This window comes from Megalobrama amblycephala, linkage group LG2, assembly GCF_018812025.1.
Source record: "Megalobrama amblycephala isolate DHTTF-2021 linkage group LG2, ASM1881202v1, whole genome shotgun sequence".
Lineage (NCBI taxonomy): Eukaryota > Metazoa > Chordata > Actinopteri > Cypriniformes > Xenocyprididae > Megalobrama > Megalobrama amblycephala.
The window spans coordinates 77,260-94,448 of record NC_063045.1 but is presented as its reverse complement, the minus strand read 5'-3'; the positions used below and the strand labels follow the sequence as shown (position 1 = coordinate 94,448).

The following is a 17,189-nucleotide window of genomic DNA, read 5'->3' as shown; positions in this document are numbered from 1 at the left end:
AGCTTATTTTTTGGACCAAGATTTGTTACATTGCGACACTATTATAATGACTATTAAGCACATTTTATTCTCTACTGTAATGCAAAAGAAAGGTTTTCTGGACATTTTTTTATGAATATGTCCAGAAAACTGCATACTATTTTTAGTATGAATATAAAACTGTCTAATGAGTGAATGAAACTTTCCCTGAACACTGACACACGCCCGACACAAATACTTGAATATTTTACAGTAATATTTATAGTTTATGTGAATGTGACTCAGTGAAGTTATCTCTGAGAACCGATTTTTTGTAACGCGAACATGTTTATCATTTGTAATTCAGTTTTATATTGCTATATGTTTACCTCACCTGATTGTTGACAGGTCAGATGTAATCTACTAAACCTTCAATTAAATCGCCTCTGAATCCTATACATTTTACTTACGGGATTAATGTTGATCTGGAAAGTTGTCGTGTTGATTTTAGGAGTGTCCAGTTTCACACTGAGATTAATTTGTCAAGCCAAGAATTCGCGATTCTCTGAAAATGTAAATTATACGCGTCAAAAGTCCGTTAGATTTAGGTCACGTGCTTGACATCGGCAGCGCGCACAGAGTTTTAACGGACTCTGACAGGAATGGCGCGAATTACTGAGGTGAGATACTACGGCTATAATTTCAATAATAATACATTTAAGAAAAATGGCATTTTTTTTAGTTTACTCTTCTCAGTCTTTTATGTGTGAAATGCCTTTTTGTGTTGCTAGAATGGTTTTTATACACATTAAAATGACTTGAAATGTCTTCAGCCTATTCTTTAAAAACGTTTCACGTAAACTCATGCTATTTAAATGTACAGTACAAAAATGTTTATTAATAAAATTGCAAAACTTTGTTTGGAACAGCTAATGTTACAGTAAATGGTGAGTATATTAAAGCTGAACCCAGACTGAGTTGTCTACGTTCAGTAGCGATCCCCAGCTAACTAAAATGTTCTATAAACGTTATGCTAACGTTCCCATTAAGTTATAGAAACACTTCTGAATTATCAAAACATCCAGTTTTTTAAACGTTTTTTCTTGGTTATGTGAACGTTAAAGGAACATTCCATTTTATCATTTTGTAAACATTGTGGGAACGTTACTTTTCAATGTTCTCTGAACGTTCTGAAACTAGTAACATTAAAAACAAAACAAAAAAAACAAAAAAAATGAAATGAGCATCCAAATAACATGTTTCAGAAGAAAAAAAGTTCCAAGAATGATATGTATAAATAGTGTTTTTGTGTTAATGTTTTAAGAACATTATAAATGACCAGATAACTTTGAACAAACATTCTATTAACATTACTGGAATATATATATATATATTTTTTTTCATAACTTTGAGAGATCTTGCCAGAACGTTAGCTAAAGTTCTGAGAATGTTCCCTGTTAGCTGGGTCAGTGCTTACAGGCTTTGACCTCTGACCTGAGATCAGGTGTGAGGGTTTGAGTCTGGGTTCAGTATAACTCACCCCAAGACAAAATAAACAAGTAAACAACAACAGCACTGGACGACAAACAGTAATAATACAAAAAACGTGACATCTCTGTTCCTCCTGCACCAGTGTAACAGATACAACAGCACCAGTGGTGACATACAGGTCAAATATTCAGATTATTACAGTAAATATCAGTTTACATGAGTCCAGAAAACATCAGATGCTGCTGGAGAATATATGAGAAGAGGAAAGTGTCTGATGGATTTAGGTCTGAAACACTCTACGCAAGTACACAAAAAAAACGTTGCATCCTGTAATGGGTCAGATCGCAAGTATGTGTTGCCACAAGGGGTGCAATAGTGGACGTTAGCACAAAATGTCTTCTTCTATGGTCACTTTTCTTTTTCAGCTCAATCAAGGAGTGACAGTCTGAGAACAATCTGGGTAAGTTAGTTAAACTATCGAGATGTTTATAGTTATGTATGTATAACGGCGCTGCGCACTAGCACATTGTGTTTGCATAGTTGCGTAGAAGATATTTTTGTCCTAAAGCATCTGATAGGCAGTACCAGGGCTAGTGTGTGTGTGTGTTTAACAGGATCCGCAGCTCTTAGCGCAGCTGCCGCCCATCGCCCCACACTGGCCACTGAGTGCAACTACACCGCAGCGTGAGAACTGATCGCGACACAGATCCGCTGCAGAGAGACAGATAACGAGTTAGTCTGCGTTCACTGAACGAGTGCAGCAAGACGACAAACACACACTCACCTCTCAGCAGCTCCTCATGGGCACACACCGTCCTCACGCAGATCTCCTTATTTATCACGTAAACCCTCCGCAGACTGAGAAACAAAGCACAAAGAGACTGAGTGTGTGTGTGTGTGTGTGTGTGTGTGTTTTGAGTGTGTGTCTGCTGACCTGTAGAAGCAGATGCTGTTGAGACACTGTTTACACGGCTGATGGACAGAATAGAGACGAGTGCAAGGATACTGTTCCTCACGACAGTCTGCAAACACACAACAAACACATCAATGAGGTCCACGAGTCTTATTTGTCACTTTCTGCTTATGTGCTGCTCATGAAAATCAGAAATGCTGCCATGGCAACTAACTGAAATAAAATAAGCACTAAAATTACTAAAACTAATCAAAATGAAGCTGAATAGAAATATAAAAAATTAATAATAATGGCTTAAAGGTGCCCTAGAATCAAAAATTGAATTTATCTCGGCATAGTTGAATAACAAGAGTTCAGTACATGGAAATGACATACAGTGAGTCTCAAACTCCATTGTTTCCTCCTTCTTATATAAATCTCATTTGTTTAAAAGACCTCAGAAGAACAGGCGAATCTCAACATAACACCGACTGTTACGTAACAGTCGGGATCATTAATATGTACGCCCCCAATATTTGCATATGCCAGCCCATGTTCAAGGCATTAGACAAGGGCAGCCAGTATTAACGTCTGGATCTGTGCACAGCTGAATCATCAGACTAGATAAGCAAGCAAGAACAACAGCGAAAAATGGCAGATGGAGCAATAATAACTGACATGATCCATGATATCATGATATTATTAGTGATATTTGTAAATTGTCTTTCTAAATGTTTCGTTAGCATGTTGCTAATGTACTGTTAAATGTGGTTAAAGTTACCATCGTTTCTTACTGTATTCAGGGAGTAAGAATGTCAGAATTGCGAGAAACTTGCAAATGAAAAGAAAAAAGTCAGAATTGCGAGAAACTTGCAACTGAGAGAAAAAGACAGAATTGCAAGAAACTTGCAACTGAGAAAAGAGAGAATTGCGAGAAACTTGCAACTGAGAGAAAAACGTCAGAATTGCGAGAAACTTGCAAATGAAAAGAAAAAAGACAGAATTGCGAGAAACTTGCAACTGAGAGAAAAACTTGCGAGAAACTTGCAACTGAGAAAAACGTCAGAATAGCGAGAAACTTGCAAATGGAAAGAAAAACGTCAGAATTGCGTGAAACTTGCAACTGAGAAAAGAGCATTGCGAGAAACTTGCAACTGAGAAAAACGTCAGAATTGCGAGAAACTTGCAACTGAGAGAAAAACGTCAGAATTGCGGGAAACTTGCAACTAAGAAGAAAAAAGTCAGAATTGCGTGAAACTTGCAACTGAGTAAAAAAGTCAGAATTGTGAGAAACTTGCAACTGAGAGAAAAACGTCAGAATTGCGGGAAACTTGCAACTAAGAAGAAAAACGTCAGAATTGCGGGAAACTTGCAACTAAGAAGAAAAAAGTCAGAATTGCGTGAAACTTGCAACTGAGAAAAACGTCAGAATTGTGAGAAACTTGCAACTGAGAGAAAAATGTCAGAATTGCGGGAAACTTGCCAATGAAAAGAAAAAAGTCAGAATTGCGTGAAACTTGCAACTGAGTAAAAAAGTCAGAATTGCGAGAAACTTGCAACTGAGAAAAACGTCAGAATTGTGAGAAACGTGCAACTGAGAGAAAAACGTCAGAATTGCGGGAAACTTGCAACTAAGAAGAAAAAAGTCAGAATTGCGAGAAACCTGCAACTGAGAGAAAAACTTGTGAGAAACTCGCAACTGAGAGAAAAATGTCAGAATTGCGAGAAACTTGCAACTGAGAGAAAAATGTCAGAATTGCGAGAAACTTGCCAATGAAAAGAAAAAAGTCAGAATTGCGTGAAACTTGCAACTGAGTAAAAAAGTCAGAATTGCGAGAAACTTGCAACTGAGAGAAAAACTTGTGAGAAACTCGCAACTGAGAGAAAAATGTCAGAATTGCGAGAAACTTGCCAATGAAAAGAAAAAAGTCAGAATTGCGTGAAACTTGCAACTGAGTAAAAAAGTCAGAATTGCGAGAAACTTGCAACTGAGCGAAAAACTTGCGAGAAACTTGCAACTGAGAAAAACGTCAGAATTGCGAGAAACTTGCAACTGAGAGAAAAACTTGCGAGAAACTTGCAACTGAGAAAAACGTCAGAATAGCGAGAAACTTGCAAATGGAAAGAAAAACGTCAGAATTGCGTGAAACTTGCAACTGAGTAAAAAAGTCAGAATTGCGAGAAACTTGCAACTGAGCGAAAAACTTGCGAGAAACTTGCAACTGAGAAAAACGTCAGAATAGCGAGAAACTTGAAAATGGAAAGAAAAACGTCAGAATTGCGTGAAACTTGCAACTGAGAAAAGAGAATTGCGAGAAACTTGCAACTGAGAGCAAAACTTGTGAGAAACTCGCAACTGAGAAAAACGTCAGAATTGTGAGAAACTTGCAACTGAGAGAAAAATGTCAGAATTGCGGGAAACTTGCCAATGAAAAGAAAAAAGTCAGAATTGTGTGAAACTTGCAACTGAGTAAAAAAGTCAGAATTGCGAGAAACTTGCAACTGAGAAAAACGTCAGAATTGCGAGAAACCTGCAACTGAGAGAAAAACTTGTGAGAAACTCGCAACTGAGAGAAAAATGTCAGAATTGCGAGAAATTTTCAACTGAGAGAAAAATGTCAGAATTGCGAGAAACTTGCCAATGAAAAGAAAAAAGTCAGAATTGCGTGAAACTTGCAACTGAGAGAAAAACTTGTGAGAAACTCGCAACTGAGAGAAAAATGTCAGAATTTCGAGAAACTTGCCAATGAAAAGAAAAAAGTCAGAATTGCGTGAAACTTGCAACTGAGTAAAAAAGTCAGAATTGCGAGAAACTTGCAACTGAGAGAAAAATGTCAGAATTGCGAGAAACTTGCCAATGAAAAGAAAAAAGTCAGAATTGCGAGAAACTTGCAACTGAGCGAAAAACTTGTGAGAAACTCGCAACTGAGAGAAAAATGTCAGAATTGCGAGAAACTTGCAACTAAGAAGAAAAAAGTCAGAATTGTGAGAAACTTGCAACTGAGAGAAAAACTTGCGAGAAACTCACAATGGAGAAAAACGTCAGAATTGTGAGAAACTTGCAACTGAGAGAAAAACTTGCGAGAAACTCACAACGGAGAAAAACGTCAGAATTGTGAGAAACTTGCAACTGAGAGAAAAATGTAAGAATTGCGAGAAACTTGCAACTGAGAGAAAAATGTCAGAATTGCGAGAAACTTGCAACTGAGAGAAAAATGTCAGAATTGCGTGAAACTTGCAACTGAGTAAAAAAGTCAGAATTGCGAGAAACTTGCAACTGAGAGAAAAACGTCAGAATTGCGGGAAACTTGCAACTAAGAAGAAAAAAGTCAGAATTGCGTGAAACTTGCAACTGAGTAAAAAAGTCCGAATTGCGTGAAACTTGCAACTGAGAAAAACGTCAGAATTGCGAGAAACTTGCAACTGAGAGAAAAACGTCAGAATTGCGGGAAACTTGCAACTAAGAAGAAAAAAGTCAGAATTGCAAGAAACTTGCAACTGAGAGAAAAACTTTGCTGAAAAAAATTGCGAGAAATAAAGTAAGAAAACTATTTTTTATTCCGTGGCAGAAACAAGCTTCCATTAGGGCTGGGCGATATATCGCATGAGATTGTCACGCGCATTTCGTCAGTAAAGCCGGTTCCCTGATTACCGCTAAATCGCCATCACCTGCTTTCAAATGGAACGGCATTTAATAGACAGAGCCGTAGATCACTGACAAGCTACGCAATATCGCGTTCATTATCGAAGGCGATTCATCTGCGATATAAACGCGATATTGCGTGGCTTTTCAGTGACCTACGGCTCTGTCTATTAAATGCCGCTCCATTTGAAAGCAGGTGATGGCGATTTAGCGGTAATCAGGGAACCGGCTTTACTGACGAAATGCGCGTGACAATCTCATGCGATATATCGCCCAGCCCTAGCTTCCATACATAAAAAAAAATGACTAAAACTTGAAAGTTAAAATGCAAACTGAAATATACAAATAAAAGCAATTTTTAGTATTAAATTGTATATATTTTTGTATATACAAAAAAATTATTTAATAGTATATGAATAGTAACACTGCGGGTTAGTTTGACCCGTGATGCGCTCTTACCCAGCGGTCCAGGTTCAGTCGGCTCCGTCTGGAAATCCACCGCTGGAATAAAAACACTTTTATATTAGTCTCATATTTTAATTATAAAGCACCATTAAAAACTACACCGTAAAGTCCGAGAAGGAAGCAGAGTCGCACCGGTCTGTCCTGGTCCTGCCGTCTGAGCTTGTAAAACCTGCTGAGAAACGGCTGGATCTGATGAGAAAAACAACAGCTTCAGCTTCATGAGCTCAGATATGAGAGATATTTCTTCTCAAGGATGATCTATGGATCTCTCTGAGGGACACTTACAGAAGTATGGATCATAACTGTTGCCAGCACCTGTTGAGATCAAACACAATAATCCATGTTTAGTGTTTGTGCATCATTAACAGAGTCAGAATCCATGATGGACTCACCAAAGATGTCTGAATAATCATCATAGTTCTGATCCTGAGCCAGAACCAGACCTGCAGAACAAACCCATCAGAGGTCAAAGAGTGCGTGTGAGTGTGTGTGTGTGAGTGTGTGTGTGTGTGTGTGTGTGTGTGTGTGTCTCACCTGGCACTGACAGCAGAAGCAGGTAACAGAGTTTCATAGTGTCTGTAGAAACAAACCCACAGACAGAAAATGATTGTAGTTTATTTACTCCTGATCATTTTCACCATTACATGACAGTCTATCGGTCTATCTTTCTATCTGTCTGTCCGTCTGTCCTCCTGCGGCCCCAGAGAAGAATGTGCTCGTGTCTTTCTTCTGCTTTTCTCCTTTTCTCAGAAACGACCCTCATGCTGCCGCAAACATTCCTGTCTGTCTCTCGGCTCTTTTCCTAGAAGCCATTTTCTGTACCATTAATTTCCCTTCTTCTCCCCTCTCTCTCTCCCTCTCTCTCTCTCTCTCATTTCTTCTGACCCCCCGGTGAGATGAGGTCGTCACGAAGAAGGAAAGACACTCTGATGGAATGAGAGAGACAGACGGAGAGAGAGACAGACATTCCCATTAAAGTCATATTTTTTCAGCTTGTAATATCAAACCATGAATCGTCTCACAGATATTGATCTGTTTAGCAGAACACACACACACTCTCAATGTAAATACAGTCTGTGTGTGTGTGTGTGTGTGTGTGTGTGTGTGTGTGTGTGCAGACATTCCTCAGCATGTGTGTGTTGTAGCATATGCTGAAGCTCACATCTGGGAGTCATTAAACCCCCTTTAGACCCTCCCCCAACACACACACACACACACACACACACTCATGTGTTCTGCTCTCTTCAATAACTCGCATCTCTTTCATTAAAACATAACAGTCTCCATTTTTCTTTAAAATACTCTTGCTCTCTTTTAAAAACTCTTCATGTCTCTCTTTCTCTCTTTCTCTCTCTCTGTGTGCGTGTGTGTGTGTGTGTTTATGTTGGCTGTTTTGTCATTCGCCCCTGGCTGTAATCCGGCCCTTCCTCCCCCAACAGTCTCCATCTCAAAACTTTAAACACTCAAATTATCTATTAAATCGTGTCTTTCAGATAATAACTGCACTCATTAACTCGTATTGATCATGAAGGACCGTAAACTCTGTTCTGTACACAAGCTTCATTTTCACACACGTTAAACTATGACTCAAATGACAAGCGCAGTTATAGAAAACACTCTCTCTGAGGTCAGATGTTTAAATGTAATATACTAAAAACGATATTTAAGAACGAATGTGCTCACCTTTAATTCAGTCCTTTATTCCTCGAGTGATGCTCAAGTCTCGGCGTGTCTGAAGTTTCAGCGTCGCCCCGCCTCCGGCCCCGCCCACCGCGCGCAGCTCCGCCCACGACTCCTCCCTCCCCGAGTCCCGCCGATCACCGCTGACAGGAATGCGAAACTCCATCCTTCCTCATCCAAAGCCGTGAATAATACGCTAATATATCTTCATAAAACTAATATACATTATACAACTCACATATAACTATTTTTGATTGTTAGCTCATGTTTAAATCATTTGCGGCGTCCCAATTCACATACAATTCGAAATTATAATGTGTCCCAGATCTTTGATTTATTTTGAGAATTTCTTGAGCGTCAAATCATCATATCAGAATGATTTCTGAAGGATCATGTGACACTGAAGACTGGAGTAATGATGCTGAAAATTCAGCTTTGATCACAGGAATAAATTACACTTTACTATATATTCACATAGAAAACAGCTGATTTACATTGGAATAATATTTCACAATATTACTGTTTTTACTGCATTTTTTTATTAAATAAATCCAGCCTTGGTGAGCAGAAGACACTTATGTAAATTGTACAAATGTAATGTTTCCAGACTTTTGATATTTTCTGCCTTATTCTGTGATCTTTTTTTACATTGTATAAAACCCATGAGGACTTAATGCACAAATGTTTGTAATATATAAACCAGTCATAAAATTGTCAGAAAATATAGGGAAACAATATTAGATATTGGTTATTGTTCAGCAGCGTATTTGATTTATTATTAAAAGCAAATTGATTTTGAGTTAAAAGCAAGAGATGAGATAAAAAAAATAAATAAAATCTATCAAAGGTCAGATAAAAACTACAATTTGTTAGCTCATATAGTTTGTCAGTATTTTAGGTTTAGACTAAGAAATGATTTTTAAAACAATATATAAAGGCTGAATAAACTGATTCATTTTCAGTACGCAAGACAATATTTAAATGTCTATAATTATATATTATATAAATGTCTATAACTTTCCTCAATAAGCCTTTATCTGACCGAGTTCTGCTGTGCTCTAAATCACTCACAAATCTTATGATAATTTGATAATCTCCATTCAGTTTCACACAATATTAGTTGTTTTCATGCCTTTTGCACAACATTGCACCATTTCATGCTTTTCATCTTCAGAAAGATCTTTCTTCCTCCACATATTGCATGAGAACTGTGACTTGCTTAATAATGTGGAACAACCTCTAAGTAGGGTTTCCATAGATCTGGCAATTTATTTTGTCTGAGATTGATACCAGTTATCTAAAAAGACATGGATAAATAAACAAACAAACATTTTCTTAGAAAAACTAAAATCTGAATGTTTATTCTACTGAAAGAGCTGCCAGCCTCAAAGTCTCACAAGTATTTACATCACAAAAGCGGTTTGATTTAAGATATTTACAGTCCGGCAAACCAGAAACTCCATGATCCTGTCGGTTTGCTGCAGGTGATCGGAGACTTCAAAAGCACACAAACTTTTAGAGGCTGATCTTCAGTTTGAAGAGGTTACTGCTGCTGTGAAGGGTCAATCTTCAGGAAGAGCACCAGGGATAGACGGACTGTCTTCTGAATTAAAAAAAATAAAAAATGTTGGACTAAATCAGGACCTGATTATTTTGAAGTGCTCAAAGAATGCACCAGCAAAGGTGTTGTCAACGGGCTGTCTTCTGGTTGTACCTAGGATATCTAAGTCCACTAAAGGAGGGAGAGCGTTTTCACATTTGGCTCCGAAACTCTGGAATAGCCTTCCTGATAATGTTCGGGGCTCAGACTCGCTCACCCAGTTTAAATCTAGATTAAAGACGCATCTCTTTAGCCAAGCGTTCACATAATGCATCTCATATCAGATCAATTGCACATGACTATCTTTGCTTAATGTTATGAACAGCAGCTACGCTAATTATTCTCCATTTGCTTTTCTGTTTTACCTCGGGACACCCGTCCATCAGCTTCAGTTTGGATCCAGCCTCTTAAGAACACCTCAGATGACCAACACCTGTGAAGAGACGGCGCCAACTCCTGCGAGGACTTCAGATCTGGATCAACATGCACATTCCCAAATGTCTATATATCCTAATTATTGTTAATATGTAATTCATTTTTCCAGGAGCTCATTGCTTCTACCTTCAGTTAAACTGCTGACAGTGATTGTAAATTAATTGCCTAAATTATTATATTATTTACTAACTGCATTCTTTAAATTGTGATGTTGACATGCATTCTCTGTAAAGCTGCTTTGAAACGATATATATTGTGAAAATGTGAATTTAATTTAATTTTTACAGGTCAGCGTTAAGAGCGTGGTCACTTTTTAGGTTTTCTGGAGAATTCACTGGTGTACAAAGACTCTGGCTCAATGAAGAACCACTGCTTTTTAACTCCTTAATGAACCTGGATATCTTTAAAACAGATTCACTCAGAAAAGCCTTGTGGTCTTTCATCTTAAACGATACCAGACGAGGAATAAGGGTCTTATCTAGACAAACCATCGCTCATTTTCGAAAAAAATGTAAATGTATATGCTTTATATAAACAAACGTTCGCCTTCTAAGTGCCTCCGCTAAAACCGCACTTTCGTATTCTTCAAAAAGCTTGCGCTGTGTGTCCTACGCCTTCCCTATTCAACTTACGGAAAAAATGTAACTGGCGCTGCGTGGTAAGAACTCAAGCTGCTGGAGTTTGTTTATTAGGCCTGCGGGTCAACCGCCCAGTAAAGCATTACAATAATCCAGCCTTGAGATAATGAACGCATTAACAAACTTTTTTAACTTTTAACATGTCATAATTTAGAGACATTTTTAAGATGGAATAAAGTTACTGTTTTACAAGTGCCAGAAATGTGGTTTTCAGAAGAAAGATTGCTATCAAAGATCACTTCTACACTTTAGTAGCAAATCTACATTTCTCAGTTTCTCCAGATGAAAAGACCAAGATAAACTCACATGTTTTTCATCTAGAGTTTTAAGAGTTATTTTGCTCAAATTCACCAAAATACCAAAGTCTACAATCAAAAGCAAAACATCTGATTATGAACTCATTTCTCATCAATTTTCCCCAAGACCAAAACTTTCTGGTAACCAAATGATATTTCTCTAAATGAACGATTACATTTACAGGTAACTGTATGTTTGCATTAATGTTCACTCATGGATTTTGTTGTAACAACACAAACATTATACATGTGATTTACTGGCTTTTGCGTCAAATGAACGCTGTGATGTTTTTTCTCTTTTATTTGATCTGTTCAAGCATCAGTGTGTCTGGTTTGATCTATCAGTGGTTAAACAGCTTCTGCTGGATGTTTGTGGTTGATTCGCATGTCAGCAGTTTGAGGCTGAGGCGTTTCTTCATTTTCTCTCCTGCTAATAAGAAGATCACAATCTTCCACTCCACACAAAACATCTTTACACTGAAATAAAGTGAATCCATCAACAGTCAAATAAGAGTCGCAGGTCAGAGGTCAAATATGATTGACAGCTCACAGCACTAAATAACACACCAGTAGATTCAGATATCTAGTCCAATATTTCACTCTTCTGCTATTAGTTTTCATTCAGGCCCAGAATTCATTTGAAAATGTAAGATCTGCAAAAGCTTGTTGATTTTCGTGATGGTAAAGGAGACGGATGTGTGAGCGGAAACTAACTGAGGATGGGGGAGGATTCACACACAACCAGATAAATATCACAGTTCAGTGTGTTTCAGATCAATCTGAGGGTTTTCAGACATTTTAAGAGTCACTATCGTGGGCTTTTCAGTGAACCGATGAAGAAAATGTTCCTCAAGTTAGTTTTGCTCTGTTTGTGGCGTCTGGATGGTGAGTTTTAAATGTGTTTTTATGGCTTCAGTTGTTTCTGTTCTGGTACCATGTGATAAATTACTGGTTAAATTAGTTAGAGAAGATTAACATTCACTGTTAGTGTCAGCGACGGTGGCTGTAGTGAAGCGCAGGACTCAGGAAATAACTCAAAGAACAGTCTTTAATCTAATAATCCACACAATACACAGGAGAATCATGAGGAGAAACACAACCACGTAACGTAGACAATACCGGACGATGAACTGAACAGAACTCAGGCTTTAAATAACAGGGAGATCATTGGAAGAACAGAAACAGGTCTGGGATTAATGAACTAATGATAGAGAACACAGGCAAATGGAAACAGAGAGAAAACTAAACCTAAACAGAACAAACACGTTACAGTTCGTCTCATATAGAAATAACTGAACTGTGATTTTACTGTCAGATCAAGTCTGAATTCAGCTCTAAACTCAGTTATTATGGATTGATTCAATAAAATAATATAAATATGAAGCTCAGATACTCAACAGCATTAGTTTTAGTGTGACATTAAACATTAAAGTGTCTTTTTTAGTTATTGATCCATATATAAATCTATTTCTCTTTTCATTCATCATCTTTTGTCTTTGTGCTGCTGCAGAATATTATTCACGTCACATTTAAATGATTCAAAGTATTTCAGTGAAGCTTCATCAAACCAACATCAAGTGATTTTAAAGCTTTAATCTGTGAAAAACTCTGTTCTTCAGGAGTGTTTGGTGAAGAGAGGAGAGTGTTTGAGGGAGATTCAGTCACTCTAAACTCTGATCCTACTGAAATGAAGAATAATGTTTGGATGAAGTGGTGGTTTGGAAATGATGAAAACACTTTAATAGCAGAAATCAATAAACGGGTCAACAGAATCGCTGTATATGATGATGTTCTTGATGGGAGATTCAGAGACAGACTGAAGCTGGACAATCAAACTGGATCTCTGACCATCACAAACATCACAATGAAACACGCTGGAGTTTATAAACTACAGACCTACTATAAGAGTGATAATTTCCATCTCACTGTCATTGGTGAGTTCAATATAATTTTCACGGGTTTTATATTTTAATCAGCAGAAAGATTCAATTAATAATCCAAACTAAATTTTGATTCTGTTGTTTAATGATGAAATTTCAAATTTAAGTTTAAAACCATTTCCTTTTGTAAGTGAGTGTCTTAATCTGTGTTGAACCTGTTTCTGTTTGTTCTCCATGTGTGTGTTTGATTCAGTGTCAGTGAAGGAGGGAGATTCAGTCACTCTCGACTCTACTCTTACTGAAATGAAGGATGATGATCGGATTCAGTGGTGGACTGGAGATTATAAAAACACTTTAATAGCTAAAATCAATAAACAGGACAACAGAATCGCTGTATATGATGATATTCTTGATGGGAGATTCAGAGACAGACTGAAGCTGGACAATCAAACTGGATCTCTGACCATCACAAACATTACAATGAATCATAGCGGAGAATATGAAGTACAGACCAAGGATATAAGTGTTCGTTTCTATCTCGCTGTCATTGGTAAGTTAAAAAATTTTCTCTTTCGATATTATACTCGTACTACATCATTTGCCTTATTATTATAAGGCAAGACGCTACAGGGAAAACTCCTTTTTCACCAATTTCTGAAGCCTTTTTCAATCACGCTGTGAAACTGCATGGCCATTAGTTCATGGAGATGTATGTAAATGAACCAATGATGGTGCGTCTCTCAGGTTCTCAAGCAGCCTGGTCAGCGCTTCGCTCCTGAGCTGCCTGCAGCACCGAGCATATGCTTCCCAGTGTTTCATTTACATTTACATTTACATTTATTCATTTGGCAGACGCTTTTATCCAGAGTGACTTACAAGGGAGGAATACAACAAGTGAGTCGTCATGACGAGGCAAATAGACACAAGAAGTGCTCACAATAAAAGTTATAGGCAGTGCTCAGATTATCATAAGTTACAACAGAGAGGGATTAAAGGAAGTGAAAGGATAGGTATAGGATTTTTTTTTAGTATGAGGATGACGAAAGAGATGAGTTTTCAGCTGTCTTTTGAATATTGCCAGGGATTCTGCACTCCGGATGAAGGCAGGAAGATCATTCCACCAGCAAGGGACAGTGAACATGTTCTGGAGAGTGATTTCGTGCCTCTCTGTGATGGTACCACAAGCCTTCGCTCCTTTAATGAGCGCAGGCTTCTGGTAGGAGTGTAGACTCGTAAGAGTGAGTGGAAGTAGGAGGGTGCTGAGCCTGTGGTGGATCTGTAAGCAAGCATCAACGCCTTGATTTTGATGCGAGCAGCAAGTGGGAGCCAGTGCAGAGAGATGAAGAGAGGCGTGACTTAGAGTCGGATTGGCAGGGAAGGCGAGAAGCTCAGTCTTTGCCAGGTTGAGCTGCAGATGATGTGAAGTTAATAAATGTAATTTCGGGAGGAGTACACCCATCTAATCTTCCAATTAATACCAAGGTATAAAACCAGCATCTTACCTCTTCCTGTTGTTAGTTCTTTTGGCATTCCTCCTCCTCCCCTTCTCCTCCTTTTGTACTAATTTTGCCTGTTATACAGGGGCAATCGGAGCTCGAGAAGGATATTCTTTCCGAGCCCCTCTATAGCAGACAGCAAGCCAAATCTGTTTACCACTTACACTAAGATTATATGGACACACAAACTCATGAAGTTCTTTCATCCATGCCGAGATGTCCGCCAGACAGCTTGAGATTCGTGCAGCTACTGTGGGATCATCTGGTTGGAATGAAAGGAAGAGTTGTGTGTCATCAGCATAGCAATGGTAGGAGAAACCATGTGCCTGAATGATGGGACCAAGTGATGTAGTGTAAATGGAGAAGAGGAGGGGTCCAAGCACTGAACCCTGAGGAACACCTGTGGTCAGCTGATGAGCTTAGGATACCTCCCCTCTCCAGGCAACCCTGAAAGACCTTCCTGAGAGATAGGATTCAAACCAGAGAAGTGGAGTACCTGTGATGCCCAGTGATGAGAGGGAGGACAGAAGGATCTGATGATTCACAGTGTCAAAGGCAGCAGATAGATCGAGCGGAATGAGAACTGATGATTTGGAATCAGCCTTTGCAATCCGCAAGGATTCAGTGACCGACAGCAGTGCAGTCTCAGTCGAGTGGCCACTCTTGAAACCAGATTGATTGACGTCCAGTTGGTTGCTCTGTGAGGGGAAAGATGACACCTGGTTGAAAACAACTCGTTCAAGTGTTTTTGCTATGAATGGTAGGAGAGAAACAGGTCTGTATCTGTCTACAAGAGACGTGTTTAATGTGGGTTTCTTAAGCAGTGGGGTTACCCGAGCCTGCTTGAATGTGTTAGGGAAAGTGCCAGTGTGGAGAGATGTGTTGATGATGTGTGTAAGTGCTGGTAAAAGTGTAGGACCGATGGCTTGTAGAAGGTGTGTGGGGATGGGATCTAGAGGGCAGGTAGTAGGATGATTGGAGAGGAGAAGTTTGGATACTTCTGTCTCAGTGAGGGGAGAGAATGAAGAGAGGAGGTGTGTGGCTGTGTGTGTGGAGCGGAGAACTGACTGCTGATGTTAGATGTTTTGTCAGTGAAAAACTTAGCAAAATTATCAGCAGTTAGAGATGAGGTGGGTGGAGGTGGAGGGGGACAGAGGAGAGAGTTGAATGTTTTGAAAAGTGTGCGTGTGTTTGAAGCGCTGTTGATTTTGCTGTGGAAAGTTTTGGAGTTGTAGATTAAAAGTAATGAAGAAATTATCAGAAATGTGCATAGATTTTACCAAAATGTAGTCAGTGATGCAGTTGCATGTGTAAATGAGGTCAAGTTGGTTGCCAGATTTGTGTGTACTTGTGGTGATGAGCCGATTGAGATCGAATGAGGCTAGAAGAGAGTGGAAGTCTGAAGGATAAGGCTTCTCTAGATGAATGTTGAAATTGCCAAAAACTACAAGTAACACTACAGCAGCATGTCCAGTTCCTCTACAAAGGTACCCAGTTGGCCTAGAGGGCGATAAATTACTACGATATGAATTTTGACAGGAATTGAGATTGTAATAGCATGAAACTCAAATGAATTGTTGTTGCAACGAGAGAAATGAGTCGAGAATTTCCAGTTGTCAGAAATGAGAAGACCTGTGCCCCCACCCCTCCCAGATTGGCGAGGGGTATGAGAGAAAGTGACTTAAGATGGATACTGACACCATTTTCTTCCAGAGCTGCTATGCAGCCAAAATTATATACCAGTTAACGAGTTTGTTTGCCCATATAATCTTTAGGGTATTAGGTTAGCTAATTTGGCTTGCTGTCCACTGAGGAGGGGCTCGATGAAGCAGCTTCAACTCGAGCTCTGATATACCCCCCCAGTGAGTAAATATAGGTTATGATTACATAGGGCAAGGTACCTGAGATGAAGGTGGAGTTTGGGGAGGTGGAGGGATGCTGGAACAGCTGAGACTGAAGAGAGGTAAGCAGCTGCTTATATACTCTGGCTGTTGATTGGAAGATTAGATGGGCTCGCTCCTCCCTAAATTACGTTTAGGAACTTTACTTATCACTGTAAAGCTGCTTTAATACAATCTGCATTGTAAAAAGAATATATAAATAAAGGTGACTTGACTTGATGATGGGCACAGCGAGTGTGTGCGACATCTGGGGAAATCTCACGCAGAAGCCGCGCTCACTGAAATTACCTGTTCTCATTGTGAGAACATGAGTCTGGCCTCCACGTGGGCCAAGGCCTGGCAGGCCATCACCAGAGTGTCAACGTGGGTGCTGAACATAGTAAAACGAGGTTATGTACTCCAATTCACTCAACAGGCCCCGCTATTCAACAGCGTGGTCCAAACATGCAGGTCCTGTGTTCCGAGGTGAACACCATACTGGCAAAAGGAGCTATTATCACACAGATCCATCATCTTGGGGCTCAAGGTCGCTTGGGGCTCAAGGTCAATTTTCCCAAGAGCCAATGTATTTCATTCCTGGGGATGATTTTCGACTCGACCCGCATGAGGGCCGTAGAGCAGAGCAATCTCTGGCCATTTAGCGTCTTGTGGAAACTTTTACACCCGGAAATTCTGCCGCTCAGAGCATTTCAGAAGATGTTAGGTCTCATGAGTTCAGCATTACCAGCTCTGCAGCTGGACCTGCTCTGCATACGTCCACTGCAGTTCTGGCTGAGGCCGCGGGTCCCGCCCCAAGGCTGGCAGCATGGTCGCT

The 17,189-nt window shown here is 39.3% G+C and overlaps 1 protein-coding gene across 1 annotated transcript; it reads right to left on the bottom strand.

Moving 5' to 3' along the window:
• Positions 1–836: 836 nt before the first annotated feature.
• On the bottom strand, positions 837–8,246 carry mfap2 (microfibril associated protein 2). Its single transcript, XM_048181848.1, has 9 exons — positions 8,133–8,246; positions 6,984–7,025; positions 6,842–6,892; positions 6,735–6,764; positions 6,582–6,638; positions 6,444–6,485; positions 2,384–2,471; positions 2,234–2,307; positions 837–2,160 (listed from the first exon to the last, which is right to left on the bottom strand). The coding sequence occupies exons 2-9, from the start codon at positions 7,018–7,020 to the stop codon at positions 2,057–2,059; spliced, it is 483 nt and encodes a 160-aa protein (XP_048037805.1). The 5' UTR covers positions 7,021–7,025; positions 8,133–8,246; the 3' UTR covers positions 837–2,056.
• Between the last annotated feature and the right edge of the window lie 8,943 nt (positions 8,247–17,189).

Bases quoted from the DNA above. Each gene is read 5' to 3' on its own strand.
- mfap2 (XM_048181848.1), bottom strand. From the start codon at position 7,020: ATGAAACTCTGTTACCTGCTTCTGCTGTCAGTGCCAG. The intron at 6,639-6,734 runs GTAAGTGTCCCT...TTTTCTCATCAG, and splicing joins CAGTTATGATCCATACTTCT to ATCCAGCCGTTTCTCAGCAG. The intron at 2,472-6,443 runs GTAAGAGCGCAT...GTGTGTTTGCAG, and splicing joins GACTGAACCTGGACCGCTGG to ACTGTCGTGAGGAACAGTAT.